General features: G+C 44.3%; 1 protein-coding gene across 1 annotated transcript; it reads left to right on the forward strand.

Annotated features, from left to right (window-relative positions):
* The first annotated feature begins 379 nt into the window (after positions 1–379).
* dhx58 (DEXH (Asp-Glu-X-His) box polypeptide 58) lies at positions 380–13,998 on the forward strand. Its single transcript, XM_079233578.1, has 23 exons — positions 380–498; positions 685–865; positions 989–1,193; positions 3,053–3,243; positions 3,353–3,466; positions 3,668–3,800; positions 3,916–4,098; positions 4,191–4,441; positions 4,552–4,863; positions 4,952–5,142; positions 5,250–5,343; positions 5,453–5,632; positions 10,153–10,359; positions 10,481–10,685; positions 10,798–10,988; positions 11,098–11,211; positions 11,428–11,560; positions 11,686–11,868; positions 11,961–12,211; positions 12,322–12,633; positions 12,722–12,912; positions 13,020–13,113; positions 13,200–13,998. The coding sequence occupies exons 2-23, from the start codon at positions 689–691 to the stop codon at positions 13,380–13,382; spliced, it is 4,095 nt and encodes a 1,364-aa protein (XP_079089704.1). The 5' UTR covers positions 380–498; positions 685–688; the 3' UTR covers positions 13,383–13,998.
* Positions 13,999–15,055: the final 1,057 nt, after the last annotated feature.

Raw genomic sequence — 15,055 nt, forward strand, 5'->3', positions numbered from 1 at the left:
TGCAAAACAATGACTTGCAACTGAAATCGAAAAGGTTTGACATAAGTTACAGTTAAAGCAATTATTTCCTGCTTCAACACGAGCAACAACAGTAAGTTTCGGTTTCCTGATAGAAAGAAGAACAAGTAGGGCCCATTTAAGGAGTATGCACACAAGCTCAGGACGTTTCCAACACCCTACAAACACACTCAGCTGTAAGCCACTTATTGAATAAACATATAGATAAGATACACTCTAAATATAGGTTGTTGTTTTTAAAGGGTTGTGATATAACTATTTACTGTCTGTGTAGTGCAGCTTTCTCTGTCCCTGCATAGAGAAGTGTCTGTTGTTCCTCCAGAGCCTCCCTCAGTCGCGCCATTCATCTGAGTTCAGGGTTTTTACTTTCGTTTTCCCGTCAACACGTCACACAGCTGGTCCACAGACTATAAAACCCTCCACTGACACTGTGTGATGGTAGTGGACGAGGAGAGACTGGACACGCCACACAGCTGAGCGGTGAGTTAATAAAGGCTGACTTTTCAACAGCTTAAAGATTCACGATACAATGGTTCAACATGCATTGTTTTCTCTCAGCAACTCTCCGACTTTGTGGCGTCCATGATCACATCTTTGATGTACTGGTATACGCGTGTGTCCTCTTTTTTTCTAACAATAGTATACTACTTCTGATTGGGTTGTCAGCAGGATGGCAGAATTACAATTGCGTGCCTACCAGAAGGAAGTGTCCGAAAGGGCACTTCAGGGAGAAAACATCATCATCTGGCTGCCGACGGGAGGCGGAAAGACCCGCGCGGCCGTGTATGTGGCCAAGAGACACCTGGAGACGACGCCACAAGCCAAGGTGGTGGTGCTGGTAAACAAGGTACACAATGACCACAGCAGACAGGACGGAATCATTTTCATCATAATAAAAAGACTTCCAGTGTGGACAAAATATAATGCGATTTTTTCTTCTTCTTCTATTTTGATGTATTCTATATTGTAGGTTCACCTTGTCGACCAACATTACGACAACGAGTTCAAGCCTCACCTGGGCCGTGACTACAAGCTGATGCCAGTCAGTGGGGGGAGCAAGGAGAAGGACTTCTTTGGGCCAGTGTTGAAGAAATCCGACATGGTCATCTGCACAGCAGAGATCTTGTACAATGCTATGACTAGCGTGGAGGAGATCAAACATGTTGAGCTCTCAGGTCAGTAACATTGAGCTTTAACCAGCAAGGCCGAGCTCCTCCTTGTGGCACTGGCAAGTCTGTGGCAGGCGTCGGTCAGGTGTCAGGATTGTGGCACCTCTCTGACTACTTGCCCCCTAGTGGTGGCACCTCTCTGACTACTGGCCCCTAGTGGTGGCACCTCTCTGACTATTGGCCCCCTAGTGGTGGCACCTCTCTGACTACTGGCCCCCTAGTGGTGGCACCTCTCTGACTACTGGCCCCCTAGTGGTGGCACCTCTCTGACTACTGGCCCCCTAGTGGTGGCACCTCTCTGACTACTGGTCCCCTAGTGGTGGCACTTGTCTGACTACTGGTCCCCTAGTGGTGGCACCTCTCTGACTACTGGCCCCCTAGTGGTGGCACCTCTCTGACTACTGGCCCCCTAGTGGTGGCACCTCTCTGACTACTGGCCCCCTAGTGGTGGCACCTGTCTGAATATTGGCCCCCTAGTGGTGGCACCTCTCTGAATACTGGCCCCCTAGTGGTGGCACCTGTCTGACTACTGGCCCCCTAGTGGTGGCACCTGTCTGACTATTGGCCCCCTAGTGGTGGCACCTCTCTGACTACTGGCCCCCTAGTGGTGGCACCTCTCTGACTACTGGCCCCCTAGTGGTGGCACCTCTCTGACTACTGGCCCCCTAGTGGTGGCACCTCTCTGACTACTGCTCCCCTAGTGGTGGCACCTCTCTGACTACTGGCCCCCTAGTGGTGGCACCTCTCTGACTACTGCTCCCCTAGTGGTGGCACCTGTCTGACTATTGGCCCCCTAGTGGTGGCACCTCTCTGACTACTGGTCCCCTATTGGTGGCACCTGTCTGACTACTGGTCCCCTAGTGGTGGCACCTGTCTGACTATTGGCCCCCTAGTGGTGGCACCTCTCTGACTACTGGTCCCCTAGTGGTGGCACCTGTCTGACTACTGGTCCCCTAGTGGTGGCACCTCTCTGACTACTGGCCCCCTAGTGGTGGCACCTCTCTGACTACTGGCCCCCTAGTGGTGGCACCTCTCTGACTACTGGCCCCCTAGTGGTGGCACCTCTCTGACTACTGGCCCCCTAGTGGTGGCACCTCTCTGACTACTGCTCCCCTAGTGGTGGCACCTCTCTGACTACTGGCCCCCTAGTGGTGGCACCTCTCTGACTACTGCCCCCCTAGTGGTGGCACCTCTCACTACTGGTGGCAAGTTTCTGACTAGTCGTGGCACTCCTGTGACAACTACTGGCACTGGCAGCTCGTGGCACCTACCAACACCTAACTAAATATAAGGAGAGGACAAGTGGAGATAATATTAGACTTATATTTAAAAACGTTTTGATGAATAGTTTTAAATTATATTAAAAAGGATGATTTACCTTCATTATTTTAGCCGATTGTTGTAAATTACTATAAAAAGTAATTATTTGGGAAAAGTATATTTTGTTCCTTTTTGTTTCAAAACCAACAAGTCGTAACAACAATGGGTGTTCCCAGGAAATGTGGCTCCACCCACTCAGCTTGGCAGCTTCTTCTTTTTATTATTTTTATTTTGTATTCTTTATTCAACAATTGCACAACATGTCAAAAAGAGGTGGCAAAGTACATTTAAACTAACAGGCCAGGGGTGCTGAACGAGTGACGTTCTCTTGCCACTGTCCTGGCACTTGACTGACGCCTCCACAGACTTGCCACAGACTTGCCACAGACTTGCCGCTGTCCTGCCACCTAGCTGACGCCTGCCACACAGAGACACTTGCTGTCTCTCGCTTTAACGTCTATGACTCTAATGTCGAGATGACAAGCTAAATTGATTGGTTTTCTGATTGATCCATAAATAGAACTTGTACCCATGTTTCCATACAGATATCACTCTACTGATAATCGATGAGTGTCACGGCACCAACAAGGACTCAGTCTACAACAAGGTGATGGCGTGCTACATGGAGAAAAAGTTGAAAAAAGATCTACCATTGCCACAGATCTTGGGTCTCACGGCCTCACCGGGATCAGGGGGCGCAAAGAACCTGCAAAAGGCGGTTGATCATGTACTGGAGGTCAGGGTTTACCTATTCATCTTTGTTTTTTACTGACAGTGTCACTAATAAGAGGGAGTCTGTCTGATCTCCCACAAGTCTCTTCATCATTTCATCTTTCTCTCCTCAGATTTGTGCCAACCTGGACTCAGCCATAGTTTCAACTAAAAACTATGTCACCGAGCTGAAGCAGAAAGTACCCAAACCCATCAAGAAGTTTGACATTGTGGAGAAAAGGCTAAAGGTAAACTACATTTGTTCTTTGCTCTTTAAAACAACTAGTATTTCCAATTAAAAACATACGCTGGGATAGACAGTAATCCACTCTGATATAATAAACCGACCTGCACGCACCAAGATAAATTATTTTGATCTGCATTGGCTCATATTTTAACAAACAACAACTTTAAAACAATGTGACAGAACATAACATTGGTTCTTCTAGGATCCATTCGGGGATCGACTTAAGCGCATGATGCAGTTGATCCATGAGTACATGACGGTTCCTCCAGACTTCAATCTGAGAGAGTGTGGCACACAAGAGTATGAGGCAGATGTGGTGACACTAGAGAAGCGAGGTAAGAACCTTTTGCATTTTTTTGGCAATTGAGGCAAATTAAATGTAAATCAAATGTGTGGAGGAAGCAATGCTTCTGTTGATGCTGGTACTTCATTTGTGTATATTTAATTCAGGAGTGAGAGAGGACAACAGACTGCTAGCACAATGTGCTCTCCACCTCAGACAGTACAACGACGCCCTGCTCATCAATGACACCCTGCGAATGATGGATGCTTATCGCTCCCTGGATGAGTTCTACATCAAGTTCATCACAGCAATTGATGGAACAGACTTCTTCCTGGTGGGACTTTTCCAGGGTAAGAATCTAAAAATGATAGTTACATATTTATGTTAAGCTCGCAATTTTGTTCATACAAGCAATCATGTATATCACTGTCCTTATACACAGAGAACCAGGTGGAGCTGGAGAAACTGGCGAGAGATTCTCGCTATGAGAACCCAAAGATGGGCAAACTTGAGCGCACTCTGCTAGAACAGTTTGGGCCATGCGTGACATCAAAGGGAATCCTCTTCAGTAAAACACGTAAAAGCACCCATTGCCTGAATGACTGGGTTCTGAACAATACAGCCTTGCAGGAAGCTGGCATCAAGGCAGCCATCCTCACCGGGGCCGGCAATGGTAGCACTTACATGACGCAGGTGTGTTCATACACAATTCATGAGTGTTAAGTCATTCCGATTCAGTCATGACTCCTGTATAGATGCATTTCTGTTTAGCATGACTCAGTCCTCAAATGCTTTCCTCGCAGAGCGAGCAGGCGGGCACGATCGTCAATTTCCGAAAGGGTACCATCAACCTCCTGATCTCCACCAGTGTGGGTGAAGAAGGCCTTGACATCCCTGAATGCAACCTGGTGGTACGCTATGGACTGCTTACAAATGAGATTGCCCAGCAGCAGGCTAGCGGACGTGCCAGAGCGAGAGACAGCCAGTATTCAGTGGTCGCAGAGAAAGGGGGACGGGAAGTGAAGCGGGAGCTCCTCAATGAACATCTGGAAGAGCTGACTAGGCTGGCCATCGCTAAGGTTCAGGATATGAGTGTCCAAGAGTTTCGCACAAAGGTGAGTCTGTGCTACTCTGGACATCTTCATCCTTTACTCTCACTGCTTAGTGTTTCTGCCATCACCTTTTGTTCGTCTGTGTCTCCAGATTTCTGAGCTACAAAAAGAGGCAGATATTTGCAGAAAAGCTGCAGAGAGACGCAAAATACAGAAGCGGAGTCGCCACACTGCTGCTAGCATTCAGCTCTTGTGCCGAAACTGTTTAAAGCCAGTGGCCTCTGGCAGTGATATTAAACTTCTTGACAATGTGCACTATGTCAATGTCAATCCTGACTTTAAGTGAGTTGAACTCTTTGTGGTGTCAGAGTACATGCAAAACCATATGCAGGCTGAAGCCTTGACAAAAGGTATGGACTGCTCTAATCATGGCTTATCTTTTCTCTCAGGAAACACTACGAAGTCGGTGGGGAAGTGATGCTAGAAAAGAGTTTTGAGGACTGGGAGCCTGGACGTACGATCAATTGTAGCAAGTGCAAGGAGGTACAGTGGGTCCAATTAAAGTTAATTTAAAACTCAGAAAAAGACTGTCCTGCTCAAGGCAGCGCTGATGTGGGTGGGGTGTCAGTTTTATTCTTCTTTATATTCACAGAAGTGGGGATTTGAGATGAAGTACAAGAAGGTTGCGCTGCTGCCCAATCTAGGCATTACCAAGTTGGCCCTGGAAACCCCTGATGGCAGGACAACTGTGAAGAAGTGGAAGGATGTCTCTTTCACTGTCGAGGACTTCAGCTTACAAGAGTACTGCCGAGACAACCCTGACCTCTTGGATTGAAACTCCAGCAAGAGAGCGCCGTGTGGGTTTCCCCTACTTCACATGTAAATGTTTATCTTCTATTGCGGTTTGATTGCCTGTGCTCATTTGGAGAGAGCGCCATTGTACACAAACACAGGCTTTTCAATTGAAAATTCCCTCCTCACGTGCTTGCATTGATTTGTGCTGCCGGGCCAGTGAGGCAGCAGTGTGCTGAAACCCGCTACGCATCGATCATGCTTAGAATTAGCATGACGGCTTTGTTTATGCCCACGGTCCTAACTCCCTTTGCATGTTTTTGTACGTATTTCCTCCGCTTCATGCCAAGTCAAGCACAAAAAACAAGCACAGAATGAGCTCTGCTGTAACATGAATCTTAACCATCATGCACTCTTGACATGTCATCACGGAGAGGAACTCTCGTTTAGCTATTTTAAGATATTTTTAATGAGTAACTTACTTATCACATTAGATGCAATATGTGTGTGTGTGTGTATGTGTGTGTGTGTGTGGTATGTGGATATTGTGTGTGTACTGATGATCTCAAATAATGCATGTACTTTATTCAAGTGTTTTACAGGATATGAACACTTGTTTTATTTTTGTTGATGTGTATTATTTTCTTACAACAAATTATGGACAATGAAATAAACATTCCTCTTAAAATGCCAAACAGATCTTTTACATTATTTTTGTATTTATTCACCACTAGGTGTCAGTGTGGACTAGCCAATCATGACAATTGTTCTACTTTAGATTTGCTGTAAATATGTGGTTGAGGAAGATACACATGTAACTCTCAGACTAACAACTTTGCTGATGTATCCTTGAGCAAGGCATGTTTTCCCTAAAGCGCTTCAATAGAGCAGTTCATTGTTTGCTAGTAAAAGATGGTTGGTTACAGCCTCCAGATATGTGTGACATCTGAAAAAGAAAATAAATGTACTTGTCAGGAAAGTATTTTCACACATTAATTCTGCTACAAACTGGTATATTTTAATGTGGCTGTGTCTTTATGCGTGTTTGGATAGTTTGATGTGAAAAGAAGCCTTAAACCACGTCTGCGAGAGCTTTTCTTTGAGTGAGTGAAATATTTTGACTGCCGCAGCTCACTATGCTACTTCTGCATCACTGGATCAATACAGGCTTATGTATTCCAGCTTGGACCATTCAACACCATCTGCACAGTCCACATAGAGGAACAGTTATATCAGACTTGAAAATGATCATTTCACACACAGGGTATATTTTACTGCAAACCTTGAATCCTCAGCTTGATTTAAGCAATCCCCAAAAGACAGATTTAGCCAGCTAATCGCGTAAAACAGTCTCTGAGGCTATTTACAGTTAAGGGGAACACTCGCCAGCTAGTGTTCACCACACACTAGTCGGCAAGCTCCCTCTCCAGGTCAGGCTCCACAAGGGGTCCAAGGTTTCAGGAAACATCCAACTGTAAGCCACATATAAAGCTAAACAATTGATTGAATATTACATATGGCTAGATTACAAAGGGTTTGTAAAAGCCTTACTTATTAGCAGTGCTGTTCAAGCCCCGCTGTCACTGCAGGGAAGTCCAGCTGTTGTTGCTCCAGAGCCTCCCTCATAGGATTGTGTGGACACATCACACAGGTTGTAGTTTTGTTTCTCTATCACACATCTGATCATGGATATAGAGCGATTTGGTGAATGCTGCATGATGAATCACTTGAACAGGCAAATTATGGTTAATATTGTATATGTGCAATACATTTAAGAAGAAAATAACCCCAGTTGTATGTGTTTTGTTTTGAATAAAGTATATGTATCATACTTTTTCCTAATTCCTATTTATATTTATTTCACCCATACTTCTATATACAGATTCATCAGATAGATCTCAGTTTGCATATGTAAACGATGAAGCCTTGATGACCACTGCCGTTCGTCATGGAGTTCCTCAAGGTTCTGTGGTTGGACCAATTTTATTCACCTTATATATGCTTCCTTTAGGCAATATTATCAGAAAACACTCCATAAACTTTCACTGCTATGCCGATGATACTCAACTATATCTGTCGATCAAGCCAGATGAAATCCACCAGGTCGCTAAACTTCAAGCGTGTCTTAAAGATATAAAAACCTGGATGACCTGCAACTTCCTGCTGCCGAACTCGGACAAGACTGAAGTTATTTTACTTGGCCCAGAACACCTCAGAAATAAATTATCTGATGATGTGGTTTCTCTGGATGGCATTGCTCTGGCATCCACCACCACCGTAAGAAATCTCAGAGTTATTTTAACCAGGACCTGTCCTTTGGCTCTCACGTGAAACACATCTCAAGGACTGCCTTTTTTCACCTACGGAACGTTTAAAAAATCCGGCATGTCTTGTCTCAAAGCGATTCAGAAACGTTGATCCACGCATTTGTTACTTCAAGACTGGATTACTGTAACTCCTTATTATCAGGCTGCTTCGGTAAGTCTCTTGGATCTCTCCAGTTGATCCAGAATGCTGCAGCTCGTGTACTAACGAGGACGCGGAAGTGAGAGCACATTACTCCTGTATTAGCTGTTCTCCACTGGCTTCCTGTAAGATCAAGAATCACATTTAAAATCATTCTCCTTACCTGCAAAGCCTTAACTGGTGATGCACCATCATATCTTAAGGAGCTTATAGTGCCATATTACCCCACTAGAGAGCTACGCTCACAGAATGCGGGGCTACTTGTGGTTCCCAGAGTCTTAAAACGTAGGTTGTGGGCTAGATCTTTCAGTTATCAAGCTCCTCTTCTGTGGAACCAGCTTCCACTTTCAGTCCGGGGGGCAGGCACGGTCACCTAATTTAAAATTTGACTTTAGTATTTCCTCTTTGATAGCGCTTATAGTTAGGGCTGGCTCAGGTTTGCCATGGGTCCAGGCCCTAGATATGCTGCTATAGACCTAGACTGCTGGGGGACATCTTAGGATACACTGAGCTCCTCTCTCCTATTCTTTCTGTCCTCTCTCCTCTTCTCCTCTTCTTTCTCTCCTTCTGGATAAATTATTGTCTCTTCAATGCACATTACTAACTCTTTCCGGGAGCCTCTGTGCTTCCTCGTATCAAGTTTCCACGGACTGTGGCTGTCTGGAACCGGTCCTGCCTCCTGCCATGGCGGCCCTGCTGATGCCCTGCCTCATACCTCCTTCTGCTGACATGGATCGTCGTTATCTGGATCGTGGTCCATGCCTACTACTCATTATATAAATAATTTCTGTCATATTCATTGAATGTACTGTAACTCTGTTACGTTAACTTGACATATATTGCTTCTGTCCATCCGGGGAGAGGGATCCTCCTCTTTTGCTCTCCCTCAGGTTTCTTCCCTTTTTTCCCTGTGAACGTTTTTTTTACTATCTTTATTTGGCGGAGTTTTTCCTGATCCGATGTGAGGTCCCAGGACAGGGATGTTATGTGTACAGATTGTAAAGCCCAAATTTGTATTTGTGATTTTGGGCTATACACAATAAACTGAATTGAATTTGAGGCTAAGCTAATTCATCCACTATGGCATTGTGCTTATTTTCTATTTCTACTTTTGCATTGATCCTGTGAATCTCCTTCTGACTAGTTTGTTATAAAGGTGCAGAGGTAGTCAAGCCCAGAATGTGTTGTAAGCGTAGCATGTATTTACCTTGCTAAAATAGGGATGGTAATATTATAACATATTATTTATTATTATTTATGAATATAGAATTTCTGAATTTGTATACACGTTATTGATATTATTTCTGTCCATCTGGTTGCTCCAAAAGACATTTACAATATAGTATTGTACATTACTTTGTCACTCTGAAAAGGTTATGTACAAATGTACACAGCTTTCTTCATATGTACTTTACCTGCAAAACAATGACTTGCAACTGAAATCAAAACGTTTTTGAAATGGCTACGGGCAGAACAGATCCAATTACATAAGTTACAGTTAAAGTCATCATGCCCTGTTTCAACACAACAGTAAGTTTCGGTTTCCTGATAGAAGGAAGAACAAGTATGGCCCATTTAAGGAGTATGCACACAAGCTCAGGACGTTTCCAACACCCTACAAACACACTCAGCTGTAAGCCACTGATTTAATACATAAATAGATAAGATATACTCTAAATATGAGTGATTTTTAAAGGGTTGTGATGTAACTATTTACTGTCTGTGTAGTGCAGCTTTCTCTGTCCCTGCATAGAGAAGTGTCTGTTGCTCCTCCAGAGCCTCCCTCAGTCGCGCCATTCATCTGAGTTCAGGGTTTTTACTTTCGTTTTCCCGTCAACACGTCACACAGCTGGTCCACAGACTTTAAAACCCTCCACTGACACTGTGTGATGGTAGTGGACGAGGAGAGACTGGACACGCCACACAGCTGAGCGGTGAGTTAATAAAGGCTGACTTTTCAACAGCTTAAAGATTCACGATACAATGGTTCAACATGCATTGTTTTCTCTCAGCAACTCTCCGACTTTGTGGCGTCCATGATCACATCTTTGATGTACTGGTATACGCTTGTGTCCTCTTTTTTTCTAACAATAGTATACTACTTCTGATTGGGTTGTCAGCAGGATGGCAGAATTACAATTGCGTGCCTACCAGAAGGAAGTGTCCGAAAGGGCACTTCAGGGAGAAAACATCATCATCTGGCTGCCGACGGGAGGCGGAAAGACCCGCGCGGCCGTGTATGTGGCCAAGAGACACCTGGAGACGACGCCACAGGCCAAGGTGTTGGTGCTGGTAAACAAGGTACACAATGACCACAGCAGACAGGACGGAATCATTTTCATCATAATAAAACGACTTCCAGTGTGGACAAAATTTTTTTTTTTTTTCTTCTTCTTCTATTTTGATGTATTCTATATTGTAGGTTCACCTTGTCGACCAACATTATGACAACGAGTTCAAGCCTCACCTGGGCCGTGACTACAAGCTGATGCCAGTCAGTGGGGGGAGTAAGGAGAAGGACTTCTTTGGGCCAGTGTTGAAGAAATTCGACATGGTCATCTGCACAGCAGAGATCTTGTACAATGCTATGACTAGCATGGAGGAGATCAAACATGTTGAGCTCTCAGGTCAGTAACAGTGAGCTTTAACGTTCATGACTCTAATGTCGAGATGACTAGCTGATTTGATTGGTTTTCTGATTGATTCATAAATAGAACTTGTACCCATGCTTCCATACAGATATCACTCTACTGATAGTCGATGAGTGTCACGACACCAACAAGGACTCAGTCTACAACAAGGTGATGGCGTGCTACATGGAGAAAAAGTTGAAAAAAGATCTACCATTGCCACAGATCTTGGGTCTCACGGCCTCACCGGGATCAGGGGGCGCAAAGAATCTGCAAAAGGCGGTTGATCATGTACTGGAGGTCAGGGTTTACCTATTCATCTTTGTTTTTTACTGACAGTGTCACTAATAAGAGGGAGTCTGTCTGATCTCCCACAAGTCTCTTCATCATTTCATCTTTCTCTCCTCAGATTTGTGCCAACCTGGACTCAGCCATAGTTTCAACTAAAAAACATGTCACCGAGCTGAAGCAGAAAGTACCCAAACCCATCAAGAAGTTTGCCATTGTGGAGAAAAGGCTAGAGGTAAACTACATGTGTTCTTTGCTCTTTAAAACAACTCGTGTTTCCAATTAAAAACATACGCTGGGATAGACAGTAATCCACCCTAATATAGTAAACCGACTTGGACGCACCAAGATAAATGACTTTTATCTGCATTGGCTCATATTTTAACAAACAACAACTTCAAAACAACGTGAAAGAGGTTATAATCACAGGACATAACATTGGTTCTTCTAGGATCCATTCGGGGATCGACTTAAGCGCATGATGCAGTTGATCCATGAGTACATGACGGTTCCTCCAGACTTCAATCTGAGAGAGTGTGGCACACAAGAGTATGAGGCAGATGTGGTGACACTAGAGAAGCGAGGTAAGAACCCATTGGATTTCTTTACAAGGAGAACGCAATTGAGGCAAATTAAATGTAAATCAAATGTGTGGAGGAAACAATGCTTCTGTTGATGCTGGTACTTCATTTGTGTATATTTAATTCAGGAGTGAGAGAGGACAACAGACTGCTAGCACAATGTGCTCTCCACCTCAGACAGTACAACGACGCACTGCTCATCAATGACACCCTGCGAATGATGGATGCTTATCGCTCCCTGCATGAGTTCTACATCAAGTTCATCACAGCAATTGATGGAACAGACTTCTTCCTGGTGGGACTTTTCCAGGGTAAGAATCCAAAAATGATAGTTACATATTTATGTTAAGCTCACAATTTTGTTCATACAAGCAATCATGTATATCACTGTCCTTATACACAGAGAACCAGGTGGAGCTGGAGAAACTGGCGAGAGATTCTCGCTATGAGAACCCAAAGATGGGCAAACTTGAGCGCACTCTGCTAGAACAGTTTGGGCCATGCGTGACATCAAAGGGAATCCTCTTCAGTAAAACACGTAAAAGCACCCATTGCCTGAATGACTGGGTTCTGAACAATACAGCCTTGCAGGAAGCTGGCATCAAGGCAGCCATCCTCACCGGGGCCGGCAATGGTAGCACTTACATGACGCAGGTGTGTTCATACACAATTCATGCGTGTTAAGTCATTCCGATTCAGTCATGACTCCTGTATAGATGCATTTCTGTTTAGCATGACTCAGTCCTCAAATGCTTTCCTCGCAGAGCGAGCAGGCGGGCACGATCGTCAATTTCCGAAAGGGTACCATCAACCTCCTGATCTCCACCAGTGTGGGTGAAGAAGGCCTTGACATCCCTGAATGCAACCTGGTGGTACGCTATGGACTGCTTACAAATGAGATTGCCCAGCAGCAGGCTAGCGGACGTGCCAGAAAGAGAGGCAGCGAGTATTTAGTGGTCACCGAAGAAGGGGGACGGGAAGTGAAGCGGGAGCTCCTCAATGAACATCTGGAAGATCTGACTAGGCTGGCCATCGCTAAGGTTCAGGATATGAGTGTCCAAGAGTTTCGCACTAAGGTGAGGCTGTGGTGCTCTGGACATCTTCATCCTTTACGCTCACTGCTTAGTGTTTCTGCCATCACCTTTTGTTCGTCTTTGTCTCCAGATTTCTGAGCTACAAACGCAGGCAGATATTTGCAGAAAAGCTGCGGAGAGACGCAAAATACAGACGCGGAGTCGCCACACTGCTGCTAGCATTCAGCTCTTGTGCCGAAACTGTTTAAAGCCAGTGGCCTCTGGCAGTGATATTAAACTTCTTGACAATATGCACTATGTCAATGTCAATCCTGACTTTAAGTGAGTTGAACTCTTTGTGGTATCAGAGTACATGCAAAACCATATGCAGGCTGAAGCCTTGACAAAAGGTATGGACTGCTCTAATCATGGCTTATCTTTTCTCTCAGGAAACACTACAAAGTCGGTGTGGAAGTGACGCTCAAAAAGAGTTTTGAGGACTGGGAGCCTGGACGTACGATCAATTGTAGCAAGTGCAAGGAGGTACAGTGGGTCCAATTAAAGTTAATTTAAAACTCAGAAAAAGACTGTCCTGCTCAAGGCAGTTTTATTCTTCTTTATATTCACAGAAGTGGGGATTTGAGATGAAGTACAAGAAGGTTGCGCTGCTGCCCAATCTAGGCATTACCAAGTTGGCCCTGGAAACCCCTGATGGCAGGACAACTGTGAAGAAGTGGAAGGATGTCTCTTTCACTGTCGAGGACTTCAGCTTACAAGAGTACTGCCGAGACAACCCTGACCTCTTGGATTGAAACTCCAGCAAGAGAGCGCCGTGTGGGTTTCCCCTACTTCACATGTAAATGTTTATCTTCTATTGCGGTTTGATTGCCTGTGCTCATTTGGAGAGAGCGCCATTGTACACAAACACAGGCTTTTCAATTGAAAATTCCCTCCTCACGTGCTTGCATTGATTTGTGCTGCCGGGCCAGTGAGGCAGCAGTGTGCTGAAACCCGCTACGCATCGATCATGCTTAGAATTAGCATGACGGCTTTGTTTATGCCCACGGTCCTAACTCCCTTTGCATGTTTTTGTACGTATTTCCTCCGCTTCATGCCAAGTCAAGCACAAAAAACAAGCACAGAATGAGCTCTGCTGTAACATGAATCTTAACCATCATGCACTCTTGACATGTCATCACGGAGAGGAACTCTCGTTTAGCTATTTTAAGATATTTTTAATGAGTAACTTACTTATCACATTAGATGCAATATGTGTGTGTGTGTGTATGTGTGTGTGTGTGTGTGTGTGTGTGTGTGTGTGTGTGTGTGTGTGTGGTATGTGGATATTGTGTGTGTACTGATGATCTCAAATAATGTATGTACTTATTCAAGTGTTTTACAGGATATAAACACTTGTTTTAATTTTGTTGCTGTATTCTATTTTATAACAACAGATTATGGACGATGAAATAAACATTCCACTTAAAATGCCAAGCAGATCTTTTCAATTATTTTTGCATATATTCACCACTAGGTGTCAGTGTGGACTAGCCAATCACAACACCTTTTCTACTTTAGATTTGCTGTAAATATGTGGTTGAGGAAGATAAACATGTAACTCTCTTCTCACACTCATAACACTTTGCTGATGTAGGCACGTTTTCCCTAAAGTGCTTCAATAGAGCAGTTCATTGTTTACTTGAAAAAGATGGTTGGTTACAGCCTGAGGATATGTGTGTGTGACATCTGCAAAAGAACATATAAAGTACTTACTTGACAGGAAAGGGAGTTTTTCACGCATTAATTCTGCTACAAACTGTGGTATATTTGGATGTGGCTGTGTCTTTATGCGTGTTTGGATAGTTTGATGTGAAAAGAAACCTTAAACCACGTCAGCGAGAGCTTTTCTTTGTAGAGTGAGTGAAATATTTTGACTGCCGCAGCTCACTATGCTACTTCTGCATCAATGGATCAATACAGGCTTATGTATTCCAGCTTGGACCATTCAACACCATCTGCACAGTCCACATGGAGGAACAGTTATATCGACTTGTAAATGACTTGTAAATGATAATTTCACACACAGGGTATATTTTACTGCAAACCTTGAATCCTCAGCTTGATTTAAGCAATCCCCAAAAGACAGATTTAGCTAATCGCGTAAAACAGTCTCTGCTGAAGCTATTTACAGCTTAATTTTGCTGCTGTTTTTACGTACATGAATCAAGCTTGATATACAGCAGCACAGCTTTGGCTGTAATGAGCGGTTTCCAAAACAAACCCAGATTATGAAACTTCAAAAAAACTGGCGAGGAAGCCATTCATTTCAGGCTGGCAGCTGTATTGGCTTGATTCACGGTTGACCCACACAACACATCTTGATGTGTGTCTCTGGGCAAGACATGATTAGGTCAACCTCACTGTGTCACATGGGCCGTAATCCTCTCAAATCTGGCAGACAGCTGAAGTCAGTGGTGCTACCATG

The sequence above is a fragment of the Taurulus bubalis genome, assembly GCF_910589615.1.
Source record: "Taurulus bubalis genome assembly, chromosome: 17".
In the NCBI taxonomy this organism is placed as follows: Eukaryota; Metazoa; Chordata; class Actinopteri; order Perciformes; family Cottidae; genus Taurulus; species Taurulus bubalis.